General features: G+C 41.3%; 1 protein-coding gene across 1 annotated transcript; it reads right to left on the bottom strand.

The window, feature by feature from the left end:
- Positions 1–17752: 17752 nt before the first annotated feature.
- LOC117129813 lies at positions 17753–20604 on the bottom strand. The gene is made up of 2 exons (XM_033283050.1): positions 19596–20604; positions 17753–19514 (listed from the first exon to the last, which is right to left on the bottom strand). The coding sequence occupies exons 1-2, from the start codon at positions 20202–20204 to the stop codon at positions 18423–18425; spliced, it is 1701 nt and encodes a 566-aa protein (XP_033138941.1). The 5' UTR covers positions 20205–20604; the 3' UTR covers positions 17753–18422.
- Positions 20605–20644: the final 40 nt, after the last annotated feature.

The raw sequence follows: 20644 nt of genomic DNA on the forward strand, positions 1-20644 counted from the left end.
TCCAATTATAACTGCTCATTTACTTCTGCTTCTAGTTTGAATAAAAATGCATTGTGGCATGCTAGATTAGGTCATCCCCATGAGAGGGCTTTAAACTTGATGTTACCAGGTGTGGTTTTCGAAAATAATAAGTGTGAGGCTTGCATTTTAGGCAAGCATTGTAAGAATGTGTTTCCAAGAACATCTACTGTCTATGAAAATTGCTTTGATTTGATTCATACTGATGTGTGGACTGCACCTAGTTTTTCTAGAGATAATCATAAGTATTTTGTCACATTCATTGATGAAAAATCTAAATACACCTGGTTAACACTATCCATCAAAAGATAGGGTGATAGATGCATTCAAGAACTTTCAAGAACTTTCAAGCTTATGTGACTAACCATTATCATGCTAGGATTAAAATTTTGAGATCAGATAATGGAGGAGAGTACACAAGCTATGCATTCAAGAGTCATCTAGATCACCATGGAATCCTTCATCAAACAAGCTGTCCCTACACACCACAACAGAATGGTGTAGCTGAGAGGAAGAACAGGCACTTGATGGAAGTGGCTCGGTCACTAATGTTCCAAGCTAATGTACCTAAGAGATTCTGGAGTGATGCTGTATCTACTGCGTGCTATCTAATCAACAGGATGCCTACCAAAGTGTTGAAGGATCAAGCACCATTTGAAGTTCTGAACAAGCGCAAGCCATCCTTGGAATACATGAGAGTGTTTGGATGCTTATGCTATGTTCTAGTACCAGGAGAGTTGAGGAACAAGCTAGAAGCAAGAAGCAGAAAGGCAATGTTCATTGGCTACTCAACAACTCAAAAAGGATATAAGTGTTATGATCCAGAAGCTAGAAGGGTGCTTGTATCTAGAGAGATGTGAAGTTCATTGAAGAAAGAGGTGTTGAGATGAGGTAATAAAGAGTGACTACATTGATAGAGAAAGAGGATTGAGACAGACAGTAACTTTGGAGTTACCACAGTAACTTTGGTTTTACTGTGGTAACTAAGTTAAAGCTTGGAAAGTTACCTTGGCTCACATTGGAGAGTAAGCCACGACCAAGAGCTGTATGGATAAGGGAGGAGCAGTCTGGAGATGAGGTATACATGCTTCCTCCTCCTGGTCTTGAGCATCTAGTAAAACCAGGAAATGTTTTGAGATTGAAGAAGGCAATATATGGGCTGAAGCAGTCTCCTAGAGCTTGGTACAGAAAGCTGAGTACAACTCTCAATGGGAGAGGATTCAGGAAGTCTGAACTGGATCATACACTCTTCACTTTGGTTACTCCATCAGGGATCATTGTGATACTGGTATATGTGGATGATTTGATTATCACAGGGAGTGATAAGGCTGGGATTAAAGCCACTAAAGAGTTCCTCAAGTCTGTGTTTGATATCAAAGACTTGGGAGAGATGAAGTATTTCTTGGGGATTGAGATATGCAGATCCAAGGAGGGTTTGTTTATGTGTCAAAGGAAGTATACAATGGATATGTTGAAGGAGACTGATGTACTTGGAGGAAAGGTAGCCAAGACACCTCTTGAAGAGGGGTATAAGGTCTTACGTGAGGGGGAGGTTGAAGAGAACCAGTTGTTTGAGGATGCTAAGCTGTATAGGAAGATGGTTGGCAAGCTGATCTACTTAACCATCACCAGACCAGATATATGTTTTGCTGTGAACCAAATGAGTCAGCATATGCAGGCACCAAAGGTCCATCACTGGAAGATGGTTGATAGGATACTGAGGTATCTGAGTGGGACGACTGGACAAGGGGTTTGGATGGGTTGTAATGGCAGTACAGAAGTGGTTGGGTATTGTGATGCTGATTGGGCAGGAGATAGAGTGGACAGGAGATCAACTACTGGGTATTGTACATTCATTGGAGGAAACTTGGTTACTTGGAAGAGTAAGAAGCAGAAGGTTATCTCTTGTTCAAGTGCTGAAGCTGAGTATAGAGCCATGCTGAAGCTGACAAACGAGTTGGTGTGGATCAAGGGGATCTTGAAGCATCTAGAGATTGAGCAGAGTACTCCTATGACTATGCATTGTGACAATCAAGCAGCTATCCACATTGCCTCCAACTCAGTGTTTCATGAGAGAACAAAGCACATAGAGGTGGATTGTCATAAGGTGAGGCAGATGATTATCTTAGGAGTGATTCTGCCATGTTATACAAGAAGTGAAGATCAGCTTGCAGATGTGTTTACTAAGGCAGCGAGATTAAAGACAATGGAGTCCATACTATCCAGGCTTGGACTCATTGATCTTACTCCCAGGAGCTGAGCCCCTTAACCATGGAGTCTCCACTCTTTTTCCCTCATCAAAGTTTTATCCCAATGGGTTTTCTTTGGTGAGGTTTTTAATGAGGGAGGTCTTCATGGTTTCCAAGCTTGACTTGTTCCACATGGTCAAGCTTGAGGGGGAGTGTTGAGATGAGGTAATAAAGAGTGACTACATTGATAGAGAAAGAGGATTGAGACAGACAGTAACTTTGGAGTTACCACAGTAACTTTGGTTTTACTGTGGTAACTAAGTTAAAGCTTGGAAAGTTACCTTGGCTCACATTGGAGAGTAAGCCACGACCAAGAGCTGTATGGATAAGGGAGGAGCAGTCTGGATAAGGTTTCCTCACAGCTAGAGAGGCTGGAGACAGGCTGTAAAGTAGACAGCATCTAGTAAAAGATGCCAAAGGGATCAAGCATGTGAAGACTCCCATTGGCTGCTTTTGGATGGCTCTCTTTGACTACACATGCCCTGAACCTCTACCTTATCTATTGATTTCGAAATTGATTGTCTCTCTCATATAAGTATGTTGTAAACCTCATCTTTATTAATTAATGGAGTTTTGAGTCTCTCTCTTTATTCTCTCACTAAAATCTCTTAATCTCTTTAATCTTTTCATCTGATTATCTCTGATTATTTGAATCATGCTCTAATACACAAAAGTGTATATGGTATCAGAGCCAGGTTGGCAAAAAGGGGGTGAGTGTGATTTCTTTTTCTCAAAATCAGAGTGTTCTTGAGTGTTCTTGAGTGTTCTTGGGATTATTGAGGTTTCTGGGTATGTGTGTTGTCTATTCTTTTGTGGCTGGGTTTATTTGAGATTCTCTGGTGGAAACATGGATATGAAGCACGAATCTAGTGGAGCAGTGAAGATTCAAGAAGAAAACAAGTGGGTTTGGCCAAGATGGGTAAAGACAGCTTTGGGAAGCTGTGAGATTTGGAGTAATCAAGTAAAGGGAGAACCTTTAATGGAGAGAGCTGCTGATGGGGGTCAGACAGCAAGGTTGAAATGTGAAGATCAGTTGAGTCTTGAAGAAAGTATATCTCTTGAGAAGATTGAAGATGTTTATGAGAACAAGATCAATCTAAGGAGGATGTATGAAGTCAGGAAGATGATCTGTGAGTTGAAACAAGGGAAAGAAGGTTTCAATCAGCATGTGAAGAAGCTGAGATGTTTGTGGTCGGAGTTACAAAGCTTGAGACCAAGAAGTTGTGATCCGAGAGTGCTAGAAGAGTGGCGAGAGCAAGATGTTGTCTTCAGCCTCCTTGCAAGCTTGGATTCATCTTATGGCTGGTTGGTAAAGCTTATTCTCAAGGAAGAGAAGCTACCCAACATGGAAGAAGTGTGTGTACTTGTTCAGAGGCTTCATCAAGTGATGGAAGAGAACAAAGAGATAACTTGGAGTAAGGAGGGTGCTAAAAGGAAGAAGGGAAGGCTGAGACGACGTTCTAAGGCTCAGATCAGAAGAGGAAGGTGTTGGAAGAGAAGCATACTGTCTGGTTATCAAGGTAGCTATGGTACTATGAAGATGGGCAGAGTAGAAGCACAACAGATTCTTATGGGAGAGTGTTCTTACTCAGCTTACATGGGAGAATCTGTAGAGAGCAGTGGGGTTATGAGGAAGCTAGAGACCAAAGGAGCGGATGAGCGTGTCACAAAGGAGGAATGGGATGAGTTTGTCAAGTATGTGTATGCTTTGGCTACGACCCGGAGACAGGGTGCTCCTGCCAAAGCATCCACATCCAACAAACCCATCATTGTTGATTCTGGAGCAAGTCATCACATGATTAGTGACAGAAGCTTAATGAGTGATGTAAAGAAAGCTACTGGGGGTGTGATGATAGCTAATGGTGATAGGATTCCTATAGAAGGAGTTGGAAAGCTCAAGCTATTTGATAAAGACTCAGATGCCTTCTACATGCCACAGTTTGCTTCAAATCTACTATCTGTAAGGAAAGCCACAATTGATCTTGGCTGTCAAGTAGTATTCAGGCCAGATGATGTTGAGTTCCAAGATTTGAAGACTGGAAGGGTCATTGGGAGAGGAGACAGCAAGAATAATCTATACCAGCTCCAATTGGCTAAGATTTCTAAACCCTTTGATTCTATGTGTTTGAGTAGTACTTATGAGAAGATTGATAGTATTACTTGGCATGCTAGATTGGGTCATCCTCATGCTCGTGCTATTGAATTGATAATTCCTAATATGTCATTTAATCACTTGGAGTGTGAAGCATGCATATTAGGAAAGCATTGTAGGACTGTTTTTCCAACATCAGAAACTACTTATGAGCATTGCTTTGATCTAGTTCATTCAGATGTGTGGACTGCTCCTTGTTTGTCTAGAGATAGCCAGAAGTACTTTGTGACATTCATTGATGAGAAGTCTAAGTATACTTGGCTTACATTGCTTCCATCTAAAGATAGGGTGCTAGAAGCATTTATGAACTTCCAAGCATATGTATCTAATCAATACAATGCTACTGTGAAGGTACTGAGATCAGATAATGGAGGTGAATACATCAGCAATGCCTTCAAGAGTCATCTAGCCAAGCATGGGATTGTGCATCAGACTAGCTGTCCTTATACACCACAGCAGAATGGTGTAGCTGAGAGGAAGAACAGGCACTTGATGGAGGTTGCTAGATCAATGATGTTTCATGCAAATGTCCCAAAACGTTTTTGGAGTGATGCTGTGCAGACTGCTTGCTATCTCATCAACCGGGTTCCAACCAAGATATTGAAGAATCTGTCTCCATTTGAAGTGTTGAACAAGAGCAAACCTGTCATTGATCACCTACGTGTCTTTGGGTGTGTGTGCTATGTCATGGTTCCAGGAGAGCAGAGAAACAAGCTGGGGGCAAAGAGTACTAAGGCTATGTTCATTGGTTACTCTATCACTCAGAAAGGGTACAAGTGCTATGATCCTGAAGCAAGGAGAGTGATGGTATCTAGAGAAGTGAAGTTTGTTGAAACAAAAGGTTATTATGAAGAAAAGGAGTGGGAAAATCTGAAGGATTTGTCTCAAGCTCCATCTGATAAGGCAACAATACTGAGAGTGTTGTTGGAGAAGCTCGGGATAGGGGTGTCCCAGGATCAGGAACCCGGCAGGAGAGAGTCTTCCAATCAGACTGGTGGAGCTGGAAGAACAACTCCTCTTGATCATGAGAGGGGGAATGGAACTGAATCTGGTGAGCAAGAGCAAAACCAAGAGGATTCAGGTCTTCATGATCAAGTTGAGAACAATGTTCAGTCTAGTGGAGAAGTGGATGAGGTTCAGTCTAGTGGAGAAGTAGATGAGGTTCAGTCTAGTGGAGAAGAACAGGTCGGACCGGCCAGTTCAGAAGAAGAGCAAGTGGAGCCGGCTAGTGTGCAAACTGAAGATCAGGTGCAAGCTTTGAGGAGGAGCACAAGGATAAAGAGGGATCCTTCCAACTGGGTAAACACGAGAGTGTACTACAATGCCCAGGCTGTGGAGCATCCTTCTCAAGCCGTGTGTTCCTTTGCTGAGTTTCCAGAGGAGCATTATGCCTTTATGATTAGTCTGGATGAGAGTTATGTGCCAAGGACTTATGAAGAAGCTATGTTAGACAAGGAATGGAAAGAATCAGTGGGAGCTGAAGCAGGTGCTATGATCAAGAATGATACATGGTATGAGAGTGAGCTGCCTAAGGGAAAGAAGGCTGTATCTAGTAGATGGATCTTCACAATCAAGTATCTAGCAAATGGACAGATTGATAGGAAGAAGACCAGACTGGTTGCAAGAGGATTTACACAAACCTATGGAGAGGATTACATTGATACCTTTGCACCAGTAGCTAAGCTGCACACAGTTCGGATTGTGTTGTCCATTGCAACAAACTTGGAGTGGGATTTGTGGCAGATGGATGTGAAGAATGCTTTCTTACAAGGTGAGCTAGAAGATGAGGTATACATGCTTCCTCCTCCTGGTCTTGAGCATCTAGTAAAACCAGGAAATGTTTTGAGATTGAAGAAGGCAATATATGGGCTGAAGCAGTCTCCTAGAGCTTGGTACAGAAAGCTGAGTACAACTCTCAATGGGAGAGGATTCAGGAAGTCTGAACTGGATCATACACTCTTCACTTTGGTTACTCCATCAGGGATCATTGTGATACTGGTATATGTGGATGATTTGATTATCACAGGGAGTGATAAGGCTGGGATTAAAGCCACTAAAGAGTTCCTCAAGTCTGTGTTTGATATCAAAGACTTGGGAGAGATGAAGTATTTCTTGGGGATTGAGATATGCAGATCCAAGGAGGGTTTGTTTATGTGTCAAAGGAAGTATACAATGGATATGTTGAAGGAGACTGATGTACTTGGAGGAAAGGTAGCCAAGACACCTCTTGAAGAGGGGTATAAGGTCTTACGTGAGGGGGAGGTTGAAGAGAACCAGTTGTTTGAGGATGCTAAGCTGTATAGGAAGATGGTTGGCAAGCTGATCTACTTGACCATCACCAGACCAGATATATGTTTTGCTGTGAACCAAGTGAGTCAGCATATGCAGGCACCAAAGGTCCATCACTGGAAGATGGTTGATAGGATACTGAGGTATCTGAGTGGGACGACTGGACAAGGGTTTGGATGGGTTGTAATGGCAGTACAGAAGTGGTTGGGTATTGTGATGCTGATTGGGCAGGAGATAGAGTGGACAGGAGATCAACTACTGGGTATTGTACATTCATTGGAGGAAACTTGGTTACTTGGAAGAGTAAGAAGCAGAAGGTTATCTCTTGTTCAAGTGCTGAAGCTGAGTATAGAGCCATGCTGAAGCTGACAAACGAGTTGGTGTGGATCAAGGGGATCTTGAAGCATCTAGAGATTGAGCAGAGTACTCCTATGACTATGCATTGTGACAATCAAGCAGCTATCCACATTGCCTCCAACTCAGTGTTTCATGAGAGAACAAAGCACATAGAGGTGGATTGTCATAAGGTGAGGCAGATGATTATCTTAGGAGTGATTCTGCCATGTTATACAAGAAGTGAAGATCAGCTTGCAGATGTGTTTACTAAGGCAGCGAGATTAAAGACAATGGAGTCCATACTATCCAGGCTTGGACTCATTGATCTTACTCCCAGGAGCTGAGCCCCTTAACCATGGAGTCTCCACTCTTTTTCCCTCATCAAAGTTTTATCCCAATGGGTTTTCTTTGGTGAGGTTTTTAATGAGGGAGGTCTTCATGGTTTCCAAGCTTGACTTGTTCCACATGGTCAAGCTTGAGGGGGAGTGTTGAGATGAGGTAATAAAGAGTGACTACATTGATAGAGAAAGAGGATTGAGACAGACAGTAACTTTGGAGTTACCACAGTAACTTTGGTTTTACTGTGGTAACTAAGTTAAAGCTTGGAAAGTTACCTTGGCTCACATTGGAGAGTAAGCCACGACCAAGAGCTGTATGGATAAGGGAGGAGCAGTCTGGATAAGGTTTCCTCACAGCTAGAGAGGCTGGAGACAGGCTGTAAAGTAGACAGCATCTAGTAAAAGATGCCAAAGGGATCAAGCATGTGAAGACTCCCATTGGCTGCTTTTGGATGGCTCTCTTTGACTACACATGCCCTGAACCTCTACCTTATCTATTGATTTCGAAATTGATTGTCTCTCTCATATAAGTATGTTGTAAACCTCATCTTTATTAATTAATGGAGTTTTGAGTCTCTCTCTTTATTCTCTCACTAAAATCTCTTAATCTCTTTAATCTTTTCATCTGATTATCTCTGATTATTTGAATCATGCTCTAATACACAAAAGTGTATAAGAGGATACTATGAGGAGAAGAATCAAGAAGATTTAAAGGATCTCACATCAGATAAGGCTGGAGTCTTAAGAATCATTTTGGAAGGTCTCGGTATCAAGATGAACCAGGACCAATCCACAAGAAGTGGAAGACAAGAAGAGAGCTCAACTGCACCAAGTGGAGCTGCTCAAACACCTCACCTTGATCATGAGGGGGGAAGTGAACCTGAAACTCAAGAAAATGGCCAAGAAGGAGTCGGCTTGAGTGAGGAAGGAGGAGAGTTCAACTCAGGTTCTCATCATCAAGGTGAGCAAGACCAAGGAGAGGAAGAACATCAGAGTGAAGCACAAGAACCGACTACACAAGATGAGCCGGTTCAAGAGCAAGAACAACCAGTATTGAGGAGAAGCACAAGGCTGAGAAAGGATCCTTCCTCTTGGGTAAACACGCGAGTGTACTACAATGCCCAAGCTGTGGAGCATCCTTCTCAAGTCGTGTGTTCATTTGCTCAATACCCTGAAGAACATTGCGCCTTCATGGTTAACTTGGATGAGAATTACATCCCAAGAAGCTATGAAGAAGCAATCATGGATAAAGAATGGAAGGAGTCAGTTGGAGCTGAGGCAGGCGCTATGATCAAGAATGATACATGGTATGAGATTGAGTTACCAAAAGGGAAGAAGGCTGTGACTAGTAGGTGGATATTCACAATCAAGTATAAGGCAGATGGAAAGATTGAGAGGAAGAAGTCAAGGCTGGTTGCAAGAGGTTTCACTCAAACTTATGGAGAAGATTACATAGAAACCTTTGCACCAGTAGCTAAACTACATACAATCCGGATTGTGTTAAGCTTGGCTGTGAATCTTGGATGGGGTTTATGGCAAATGGATGTGAAGAATGCATTCCTACAAGGAGAACTTGAGGATGAAGTGTATATGCATCCACCTCCAGGCCTGGAACACTTAGTGAAGAGAGGGAACGTGTTAAGATTGAAGAAAGCTATCTATGGGCTGAAGCAATCACCAAGAGCTTGGTACAACAAGCTGAGCACTACTCTCAATGGCCGAGGCTTCAAGAAGTCTGAACTAGATCACACCCTCTTCACTCTCACTACTCCCTCAGGTATGATTGCACTCCTTGTGTATGTTGATGATATCATTATCACAGGAAGTGATAAGGAGGGTATCATAGCAACCAAGGAGTTTCTTAAATCCATGTTTGAGATTAAAGACTTGGGAGAAATGAAATACTTTCTTGGAATTGAGATATGTAGATCCAAGGAAGGTTTGTTCATGTCCCAAAGGAAATATACACTTGATCTTTTGAAAGGTGCAGGTGCTTATGGAGGCAAGACAGCAAGGATGCCTATGGAGGATGGCTACAAAGTCCCACGAGAGGGGGAGATTGAAGACAGCAAGCCTTATCAGGATCCTAAACTCTATAGAAAACTAGTTGGCAAATTGATTTATCTTACCATAACTAGACCTGACATTTGCTTTGCTGTGAATCAGGTGAGTCAACACATGCAAGTGCCTAAGGAGCATCACTGGCGCATGGTAGAGAGGATCTTGATGTATCTCAACGGCTCACCTGATCAAGGAGTATGGATGGGCTGCAATGGAAGCACTGAAGTGGTGGGATACTGTGATGCGGATTGGGCTGGTGATAGAGCAGACAGGAGATCAACCACAGGCTATTGCACATTCATTGGAGGCAACTTGGTGACTTGGAAAAGTAAGAAGCAGAAGGTGGTGTCTTGCTCAAGTGCAGAAGCTGAGTATAGAGCTATGCTGAAGCTCACCAACGAGTTAGTATGGATCAAAGGCATCTTGAAGCATTTGGAGATTGATCAAGCCACACCAATGACCATGCATTGTGACAACCAAGCAGCTATCCACATTGCCTCCAACTCGGTGTTCCATGAGAGAACCAAGCACATTGAAGTTGATTGCCACAAGGTGAGGCAGATGATCATCCTAGGAGTTATCTTGCCATGCTACACAAGAAGTGAAGATCAGTTAGCGGATATGTTCATCAAGGCTGCAAGACAGAAGACAATGGAGTCCATTCACATACGGTTGGGCCTCATTGATCTTGGGAAGAGAAGGAGCTGATCCCCTTGGCTGTGAGGTCTTTACTCTTTTTCCCTTATCAAGGTTTTATCCCAATGGATTTTCCTTGGTAAGGTTTTTAATGAGGAAGATCTCATAGCTGTCCAAGCTTAGGCTTTCACAAAGCTAAGCTTGAGGGGGAGTGTTGAAATGAGTTGAGACGTTTGAGGTAAAGACACAAAGGAGTTGAGAACATAAAGAGAGCAAAGAGGTGAAGAGGAGGAATGGGTTGATCATCCGTACAAGGCCGTACAAGTGATCATCCGTACAAGGTAAAAGGGGTCAAAGTAACTATCCAAATAACTCCCATGTACTGAGCTTAAGTTACACTCGGCCAAGACCTTATCTGAACGTTGAGAGGATAAGGGAGACGCGGCTTGACAGCTAGGACAGGCTGGCAAGAGCTGGAAAGGAAGAGCATCTAGTCTTGGATCAAGAAGATGCTCCAAACGTGTGAAGACACTCATTGGCCGGTTCAAATTAAAGCTTAGGCTCCTCTTTGACTCTACATGCTTACTTAGCTTTATGATTTCGAAAACCCTAAGTGTATGGACCTATATATATGTAATCTCATCCCTTAATAAAGATTAGACAGTTCTAAACAATCTTTCTCTTTACTCATTTCACTATGATTCTCCATTAGTCTCTAAGTTGTCTCTTAATCTCTTATTCTCCTTCTTTAATCCTTTCTAAACTCAGATAATCCTTTACATTCCTAAAAGTCATAGGTTTGATTGGAACGACGAAGAAGCTGTCCTATTCCCAAACTGGGAAACTGGAATCACCTGATTTGAAAGTGGGATAACTTCTTCTTTCCAACTCCTATGAGATTTATTCAACTTCCTGGTGATTCTCCACCACTTTTTGTATCCAAATCAAGGTTCTCACAAAGTGATTCATCCTGGTTTGATTGGAACGACGATGAAGCTGTGCTATTCCCAAACTGGGAAACTGGAATCACCTGATTTGAAAGTGGGATAACTTCTTCATCCCAACTCCTATGAGATTTATTCAACTTCCTGGTGATTCTCCACCACTTTATGTATCCAAATCAAGCTTCTCACAAAGTGATTCATCCTGGTTTGATTGGAACGACGATGAAGCTGTGCTATTCCCAAACTGGGAAACTGTAATCACCTGATCTGAAAGTGGGATAACTTCTTCATCCCAACTCCTATGAGATTTATTTAACTTCCTGGTTATACTCCACCACTTTATGTATCAAAATAAAGCTTCTCACAAAGTGATTCATCCTGGTTTGATTGGAACGACGAAGAAGCTGTCCTATTCCCAAACTGGGAAACTGGAATCACCTGATTTGAAAGTGGGATAACTTCTTCTTGCCAACTCCTATGAGATTTATTCAACTTCCTGGTGATTCTCCACCACTTTATGTATCCAAATCAAGCTTCTCACAAAGTGATTCATCCTGGTTTGATTGGAACGACGAAGAAGCTGTCCTATTCCCAAACTGGGAAACTGGAATCACCTGATTTGAAAGTGGGATAACTTCTTCTTGCCAACTCCTATGAGATTTATTCAACTTCCTGGTGATTCTCCACCACTTTATGTATCCAAATCAAGCTTCTCACATAGTGATTCATCCTGGTTTGATTGGAACGACGAAGAAGCTGTCCTATTCCCAAACTGGGAAACTGGAATCACCTGATTTGAAAGTGGGATAACTTCTTCTTTCCAACTCCTATGAGATTTATTCAACTTCCTGGTGATTCTCCACCACTTTATGTATCCAAATCAAGCTTCTCACAAAGTGATTCATCCTGGTTTGATTGGAACGACGATGAAGTTGTGCTATTCCCAAACTGGGAAACTGGAATCACCTGATTTGAAAGGGGAATAACTTCTTCATCCCAACTCCTATGAGATTTATTCAACTTCCTGGTTATTCTCCACCACTTTATGTATCAAAATCAAGCTTCTCACAAAGTGATTCATCCTGGTTTGATTGGAACGACGAAGAAGCTGTCCTATTCCCAAACTGGGAAACTGGAATCACCTGATTTGAAAGTGGGATAACTTCTTCTTTCCAACTCCTATGAGATTTATTCAACTTCCTGGTGATTCTCCACAACTTTTTGTATCCAAATCAAGCTTCTCACAAAGTGATTCATCCTGGTTTGACTGGAACGACGATGAAGCTGTGCTATTCCCAAACTGGGAAACTGGAATCACCTGATTTGAAAGTGGGATAACTTCTTCATCCCAACTCCTATGAGATTTATTCAACTTCCTGGTGATTCTCCACCACTTTATGTATCAAAATCAAGCTTCTCAAAAAGTGATTCATCCTGGTTTGATTGGAACGACGAAGAAGCTGTATTTTTCCCAAACTGGGAAACTGGAATCACCTGATTTGAAAGTGGGATAACTTCTTCTTGCCAACTCCTATGAGATTTATTCAACTTCCTGGTGATTCTCCACCACTTTATGTATCCAAATCAAGCTTCTCACAAAGTGATTCATCCTGGTTTGATTGGAACGACGAAGAAGCTGTCCTATTCCCAAACTGGGAAACTGGAATCACCTGATTTGAAAGTGGGATAACTTCTTCTTTCCAACTCCTATGAGATTTATTCAACTTCCTGGTGATTCTCCACCACTTTATGTATCCAAATCAAGCTTCTCACAAAGTGATTCATTCTGGTTTGATTGGAACGACGAAGAAGCTGTCCTATTCCCAAACTGGAAAACTGGAATCACCTGATTTGAAAGTGGGATAACTGTTGAGTTGAGTTGAGTATAAGTGTGAAGCAAGTGAGGAGTTGAGACTAAGGAGATGAGTTGAAGCTTGGGAAGGTTTGGGCAAGGTCCGTACAAGTCCGTACAATCCGTACATGACCGTACACATGAAGATGGGTGAAACCTTGACAAGGGTAAAGAAGTTACTTGCGGTAACTTAGGTGAAGGGAAGGAACTTACCTGGATGCATCAGACCGTTTAGGGATAAGGTAGAGCGCGCCTTGACAGGCTGGAACAGCTGGAAAGGCAAGAGCATCTCGGTCCAAGATGCTAGATGCTCCGCGCATGTGGAGAAGCTAATTGGCTAGTCCAAATGAGCTTATCCTCTCCTGATTGACCTCACATGCTTTAGTCTTCTCTTGATTTCGAAAACCCTTGTATGCTCACACTATATATTGTAACTCATGTCCTTAATGAAAGATTAGACAGTTCTAAACAATCTTTCTCTTTACTCATTTCATCATGATTCTCCATTAGCCTCTAATCAGTCTCTTAAATCTCTTATTCTCTTCCTTAATCTTATTCTAAACTCAGATTAATCTTTATATTCCTAAAAGTCATATGGTATCAGAGCCAGGTTGATTACAATCTGAGTTCTTTGGTAGCTCTCTTAAAGATTCAAGGTTGAAATCTTTGAGAGGTCTAGTGAGTGCGTTGAAGGTTTCTTTTGTTGAACTGAAGAGAAGATGGAGCTTGTACAATGATAGGGCAAGCTCTAGAAGATGTCTAGAAGAGTTCAATCAAGCTTCAGAAGTGTTCTGAAGAAGTTATCTTGTGAAGATAAGTCTAGGAAAGACTTAGACTGATCATGTGAGGGCTTTGAAGGAGTTAGAGAGAAGATGGAAGTGTGGTGCAAAGATAGGGCCAAGTCCAGGAGGGACTTAGAAGAGTATTTGGGCGAGTGTGCAAACTTAGGGACTGGCTGTACGGATTTGGTACGGACGTTGTACGGACCGTACGGATCCGTACGGACCAAGACATCCCGAAAGTTCACCAGTCAACCATTTGAGCACATTTGAAGTTGGTGCAAAAATAGGGCACTGGTGAAACTCTTAAGAGAAGAAGACAAAGGAGAGGCTGGCGAGTGACAGGCTGGAAAGGAGAGTCTCTTGCTGTAAAGTAAAAGCAAAAGGAGACCATGTATCTAGCAAAAGAAGTGGGCAGATTCATGGGAGCCTTTAGCTAGCCAATAAGGAGCCAGCCTTCCCTTGACCAGATTCAAATGGACCAATTATCCATCAGGAACAGCACAGCCACGACCAAGACCATCTGTCCATCTCATCCATTCATTTAAATTCAAGTTATAACAGCCCTTAGATTTAGGTTTATGATTGCAAGTTGTAAAGAGCATATATAAGCTCATAAGTGATGTTTTGTAACTCTTAAGTGAGTAAGGGGTTTCCCTTCTCCTTCTCTAATCTGAAACACTTTCTTAGTCTCTCTAGTCTCTCATCCTGAATCTCTATACACGTTCTCAGTCTTGTTACTAATCTCTTAAACACTTAGACACACAAACACTCATCAAACTTCCTTTCTCTCAAATCGCTTCCAAGCTCTCTCTCTTTACCCATTTGGGTTTCATACACACATACAACCTGAGTACTCTTAAATCTCATATGGTATCAGAGCCAGGTTCATTAGAACTTGGTTCCAGCTTCTGCTAAGCTCAAAGCTCACTCCCATGCCATTTCCAAACCAAGAAGAAGCTTCATGGTCATTTGGCTGTTCAACCTCTTCAAGAAGAAGGTGTGCTCATCAATGGCGTCCAGAAGCTGTTCTTGGTCGTTCTCCACTCTCTCATGGTCGTCCTGAAGAAAGAAGGCCATTGGAAGCATGTCCAAGCCATTCCCATTCACTGTCCAAGAAGAAAGGTGAAAGCTTTCAACTTGTACCTGGTATGGCGACTCAAAAATGAAGAGAGGAGGTGTCTTAGGCATGGTGGGTTCAAGAGAAAGGTCCATGAAAGAAGGAGATGTAGGAGTTGACACCAACAGCTCGGATCTTCCCATGTACTAAGGAGTTTCAAGGAACTAACACTAGTTCCTTGGCTGTAAGGAAATCTCTTTCTCTTGTATAAAGCTTGAGTGTATGAACAGGTTGTGATGTTGTGATGTGATTGGAAACCTGAGGATTGTTTAAAAGATTGCTAAAATGAAGTTGCTTTAGAATCTGTCCCAGGATACTTTAAGAGTCTTGTTTGGGTATTGAAATTGTTTAGTATGCTTAGCTCCGGTTCATAGTGATGCTTGTTGTGATTAATTAAATCTGCTTGCATACATGGAGTGAAACCGAATTTGAAGCTGTTGCATATAGTCTTGTGGCTGTCTTACATTGAAGTATTAGATTCATGTCTAAGTACTGAGTAAAGAAGCTCTGAAGAGTGCCTAAGTAACTTGTCTTGAATCTGTTAGGATCTTACTTGTACTTAGAGATTTAGCTTGCAAAGAATAGGACTTGATAATGCCTTGTGTCTATCTGTTGCATTGCTTGTGATATTGGGAATCAAACTTGATAATTTATTAATCAAGATTTGACATCAATACTACTGAAAATGGTTAAATGCTTAATGTCAGTTCTAAATTAACTTGTCTTGTTAAGATGATAGATTATATTATCTAATCATGCTTGCTTTCATGAGTTAGAAACTGATTAAGATTAATGCATACTGCCTTGTATTGTTGCATTTAGATTAAAATCTAAGTTGCATAAAATTGCCTAAATACTTTGACTTGAATCTGATAAGGTCTTGCTTAGTATTTAGAGAATGGTTGCTTGCATAGATAAGAACTTGACATTGTCTTGATTCTATCTAATGTTATAAAGCTTGAGACATTGGTGATCAAACTTGATGAAGTCAAGGATTGATCCCAATGCAATTGTGACTTATCTTTGCTAGAGTTTGAGTGATGTTTCAGGTTCACAAAAGGTGTTCCTAGTTCATCATCAAATCCGAGTTGAAAGAGAAAGAATGATGCCCATTGTGTGTACAATGGAGAAGTGTTACAAAAAGGGAGAAGCACAGATGGTTGTAAAACTCACTGGTGTTCTTCTCCTTAACATTGCAAGTACCTGAAGAAGAAGCTAACTGGGTCTAGGCAGTGGCGTGCCTATTCAAGAGGGTGCTCAAACTAAGACAGAGCACTCTTGGCTGTGTGAAGAAGAAGGCTACTCTATGAAGGCGACTTCTATTGTGAGGTGATTGAAGAAGTAGCTGAAGCATCCACAAGCATTCCATCATGGTGGCAAATTCAGAAGGGTGATTGCAATAAGAGAAGAAGAAGAAGTGAGGATTCAAGTGGCAACGACCACTCCTCATCACCTTAAACAAGGGAGTAAACCTAGTCTCATCTATCTTAATATGTCTTGATAGGTTTATCTCCTGATTATACTATGTGCTTTTCCTAATTCCATTAAGAGTTTATAGCTTCTAAGTAGAATGTCTAGGCTAATTGCACTGAGATTGTTTTGCTGCTGCATTGTCTTATTAATAGTAAGTAATGTCTAGAGTCCCAGAATCTCATGTTCTGTTTATTGCATTGTCTTGAGTATTGTCATAGCTTGAATCTTCATGAATGTGTTGTAGAATTGAGTAGAATGTCTCTGCTGCTTGCATCATGATTGATAAGTTATTTTGCATACTTAGCATATCTCATACTGTCTAAGTTCAATCCTAGTGTTATCTGATGCTATTGCCTATGTTTAATCCATCAATGAAAGTCTTGCATCAATTAGAAATTGTCTAAGTTGCTTGCATCATTGGTTCTGATTGAAACTGTTGTGCAGAGCTTTAATATTACTCATGGATTGAACCTATTGCATTCATATAGCTAATGCTTTAAGATTGTGCATTCATGTAGTAATGCATTTAAAAATGAGCCTAAATTGCAAATGTACTGATATAAGCTTTGCATTTAGAGAACTGTATAGAACTTGCATTGTCATTGTTAGAAATTGAAATCTGCTTGTCTTGACTCAGTCCAGTTCTGATTGTTGCTATGCCATAGTTAAATCCATCAGTGATGTATTATAAGCAAATAGTAGTATGTCTAAGCTACTTGAATCATTGGCTTTGATAAAACTAGTGAGCATAAGCATGAATTGAGTCACTCTTGTCGTCTTGATTGCATAAGTATCATCTAGACTTGTGTTCCATTTGGATTGAATCTGTTTCATTCATATAGTTAGTGTGTAACCTAATGCATTCATCTATTGTTGCATTTAAAAAAAAAAAGAAGAAAACAAAACTGAATTGATTGTCTTTGCTTGATTGTCTTGATTGTCTAGCTTGTCTCAAGTATCCTATATTATTGTGGCATTGGTGATCAAACAGGATGGATAATCTTGGTTTGATCCCAATGGGATGATCTGATCTTGCATTGAGTTGTGGTGGTGTTAGGTACACAAGGAATGTGATACATGAAACTCGCCAACAACCAAGAATGTAAAGACAAAGATCTTGTGCCATTGCATATCATCACTAGGACATGTTAGTCCATAATCTACAGGAAGTGTAGTGTGATTGAGTATGCAATGAGAGATGGCCATTGCATAATACCATTGGACATATCTAGTCCTTAGTCTACAGGAAGTGTAGCATGGGTCATTATGCAATGAGAGGCGTGTCTTGTGAGACTCTCTATGGTGATTCAAACACCCTAATTCCTGGTTAAGGAAGAGAGAAAACTCACAAGAAGAAAGCTATCATAAAAGATGAAAGTTATTAGACCATGGAGATGCATAGGATCATCACAAGCTTAGCTCCTTCTAGTCTTGGTTCTAAGCTTGAGGGGGAGTCTTAATGCATATGATCCATGGTCAGTAACAAGTCTTTGCAAAGGCTTGGTGCAGCCCTGGAATGGCTGTCTCTCCCTGGATCACTTGAAGGGGCGTGGGTGGATGAAAGGTGATGGATATGGTCTTCTCCTTAGAACTATGGGATGCTATAAAGATGTTTTTTTCTGCTCCACAGACACAGGATCACCCTGCTTAGTGTCTAGGATGGATCACGGAGATAATCCTTGCAAACAGAGAATCAAAGACTCGATCTGTATCAAGGTTTGTGGATTGATGTGGGACACAAGAGAGATGGCTCGCCTCCTGATACTCCAAGGCTTCTGATCTGGATATGACACACCAAATCAGAGAACCCAAGCTGGATATTACACACCAGCTGAATTGAGAGAAAACTCAAAACAAAGAAGTTGAAAAAAATGTCGATTGATTGATCTCCATGCCAAAACGTGGCTACATATGTTAAAAGAATAAAACTGAAAACCCTAAATTTAAGCCAAGATGGTTTAATCTCCTAATCCAATTCGAAATTGGTTAATTTTAAATACTAATCTACCCAAATCTGGTTTACTCTAATTCCTAATTGTCTTTGGTTTAAATTAAATGAAAGCCCAATAAACTAAACCCATTACATTACAATTAAATCAAACCAACAAGCTGGTTCTTCTTTGGTTTATGATGGGCCACGACTTGAACTTGATTTGGAGTGTCTCCTAATGAACTTTAGATCCTCCACGTCCTGTTAGGCCAGCTAGAAAGCAAGTGGATCAAGATTCTGGCTGAAACTCTTTTTCTGGACCGAAAAAGCCTTATTTCGCCTAGATCCAAATGTAGCCCAATCCAGAAACTTTCTGACATGTTTTCCTTGTTCTCCATACATATTTGGACGAGGTGAATGGTCTCCATAGCTCCTGTTAAGCTCAGTTGGTTGAATCCTCTTTGTTCAAGCTGTTTCAAGGCAGTACCAACAGTTCTTCTCTTCTCTCTATCCAGAACCTCATAGATCATGCCAATAAGAGTATGATACTGTCCATTAAACTGCACCATGATCAGTGGTATAGCTGACCCATACATTGGCTTCAATCCATTGATTCCAATCCTGATCAGGATCACACCATCCCCTCCTCCTTTAAAAGGATTTGTCCTCAAATCCAAGCTCTGTAGGATGATAGAACCTTGATAATTTAACTCCAAAGTTCCTGACCTGGCCATGAGATATATCATCACCTCTCTAGTCCCTCCAGGAAGAAACACAAAGCTCTGCAGTCCTTCTTCATGTCTCAGCAACATCTTGGAACTTTCCTCACTGCATGTGGCTTCTAAGGCAGATGATTTCTCCACTTTGTTGAGTTTGCAGTTGAATGCTTCTCTCCAGGATGATCCTACCCACGTCCTTCTCATGAGCATGAGACAATGTACTCTCAGTTTAACATCCTTCTGGTCAGGTGGTCGTGTGGTTTGGTCCCCATACTCATCCTCCAGTTCTGGCTTTTCTTTAACCACCACCAGTTCCTGTTTATCTCTTCTCAGCTTGTTCTGGTCAGTTATGAACCTGATAAAGGACGTGTTACCTCCTGACTCTCCTTCATTATCTCTGCAAATAGTTTTTATCATACCATTCTCTCTCCCTTTAAAAAGATTTGACCACAAATCTTGTTTTTCAAGAGTGAAAGAACCTTGGAAATTGAGCTTGTATGCTGTTGCTTTCTGATCCAAAATTTGTTTATTTCTTCTAACCACACACAAGCTTCCTCCTGGTTCAAAAACAACTTGTTGCAGGCCCTTAACAACTCTCAGATGTTCCACTAAGCTGAGCTGAAGACATACCAAAGGTCTGATTAGTAACTCACAAGCTAAAGACTTAAAGTTATCACCTTGCTCAACAGTAGGAAGAACCAATTCAAGAGCTTTAGATGACCCTCCAGGAACTTTTTCTTCTTGTTTTATTTGATCAGGCACGTGGCCACACTCAGCTTCTGCAACTTCTGCCTCCTCCTCTAGTTTTAAACAAAGAGTTGTTGGTTCTGGTTCAGTTTTATGACTCTCCTCAATCTGTTTTATTGGAGAAGCTAATATAGAAGCTTGCAGCTTTTCCTCCTCTTGTTTCAATGATAGAACAGGAACCACAGATCTTCTCTCAGCCGGTTTTAATGGCAATTCAGACCAATAGGCAGGCTGATCTAAAGTAGTAAGCTTTGTTGCTGCTTCTGGTTTTAGTTTTGGAAGTTTCCACTGCGAGACAAACCTCTTCTTCATCAAGGTCTTCATCTCCACCCATGAAATAATTTGTGGTTTTTTTTCAAATCTCCTAGTCTGAGAAACCCTCTGCCACCATGAGAATGCACTTCCACAGAGTCCATTGACTGCTAGACATACCTTTTTCTTTTCAGTGTAGTATAGGAGTCCAAAGAGAAACTCCATCTTCTTTTCCCAATCAAGGTATGCCTCTGTATCAATCTTCCCATAGAAGAATGAAATTGTAAGCTCTTCTTCATATCCAGACATAGAATACAGTTTGTTAACTGATAGATTTCGTGCTCCCTTGTTAAAGCTTCAAACCCTAACCCTCAAGAGGCTCTGATACCACTTGGTGCAGCCCTGGAATGGCTGTCTCTCCCTGGATCACTTGAAGGGGCGTGGGTGGATGAAAGGTGATGGATATGGTCTTCTCCTTAGAACTATGGGATGCTATAAAGATGTTTTTTTCTGCTCCACAGACACAGGATCACCCTGCTTAGTGTCTAGGATGGATCACAGAGATAATCCTTGCAAACAGAGAATCAAAGACTCGATCTGTATCAAGGTTTGTGGATTGATGTGGGACACAAGAGAGATGGCTCGCCTCCTGATACTCCAAGGCTTCTGATCTGGATATGACACACCAAATCAGAGAACCCAAGCTGGATATTACACACCAGCTGAATTGAGAGAAAACTCAAAACAAA

The sequence above is a fragment of the Brassica rapa genome, unplaced genomic scaffold (assembly GCF_000309985.2).
Source record: "Brassica rapa cultivar Chiifu-401-42 unplaced genomic scaffold, CAAS_Brap_v3.01 Scaffold0169, whole genome shotgun sequence".
Classification (NCBI taxonomy): domain Eukaryota; kingdom Viridiplantae; phylum Streptophyta; class Magnoliopsida; order Brassicales; family Brassicaceae; genus Brassica; species Brassica rapa.

Excerpts from the sequence above, each read along its gene's own strand:
- LOC117129813 (XM_033283050.1), bottom strand. The coding sequence starts at position 20,204 with ATGTCTGGATATGAAGAAGAGCTTACAATTTCATTCTTCTATGGGAAG. Across the intron at positions 19,515-19,595 it reads CATCTAAAGCTCTTGAATTG|CTCAGCTTAGTGGAACATCT; the intron begins GTTCTTCCTACT and ends GTATGTCTTCAG.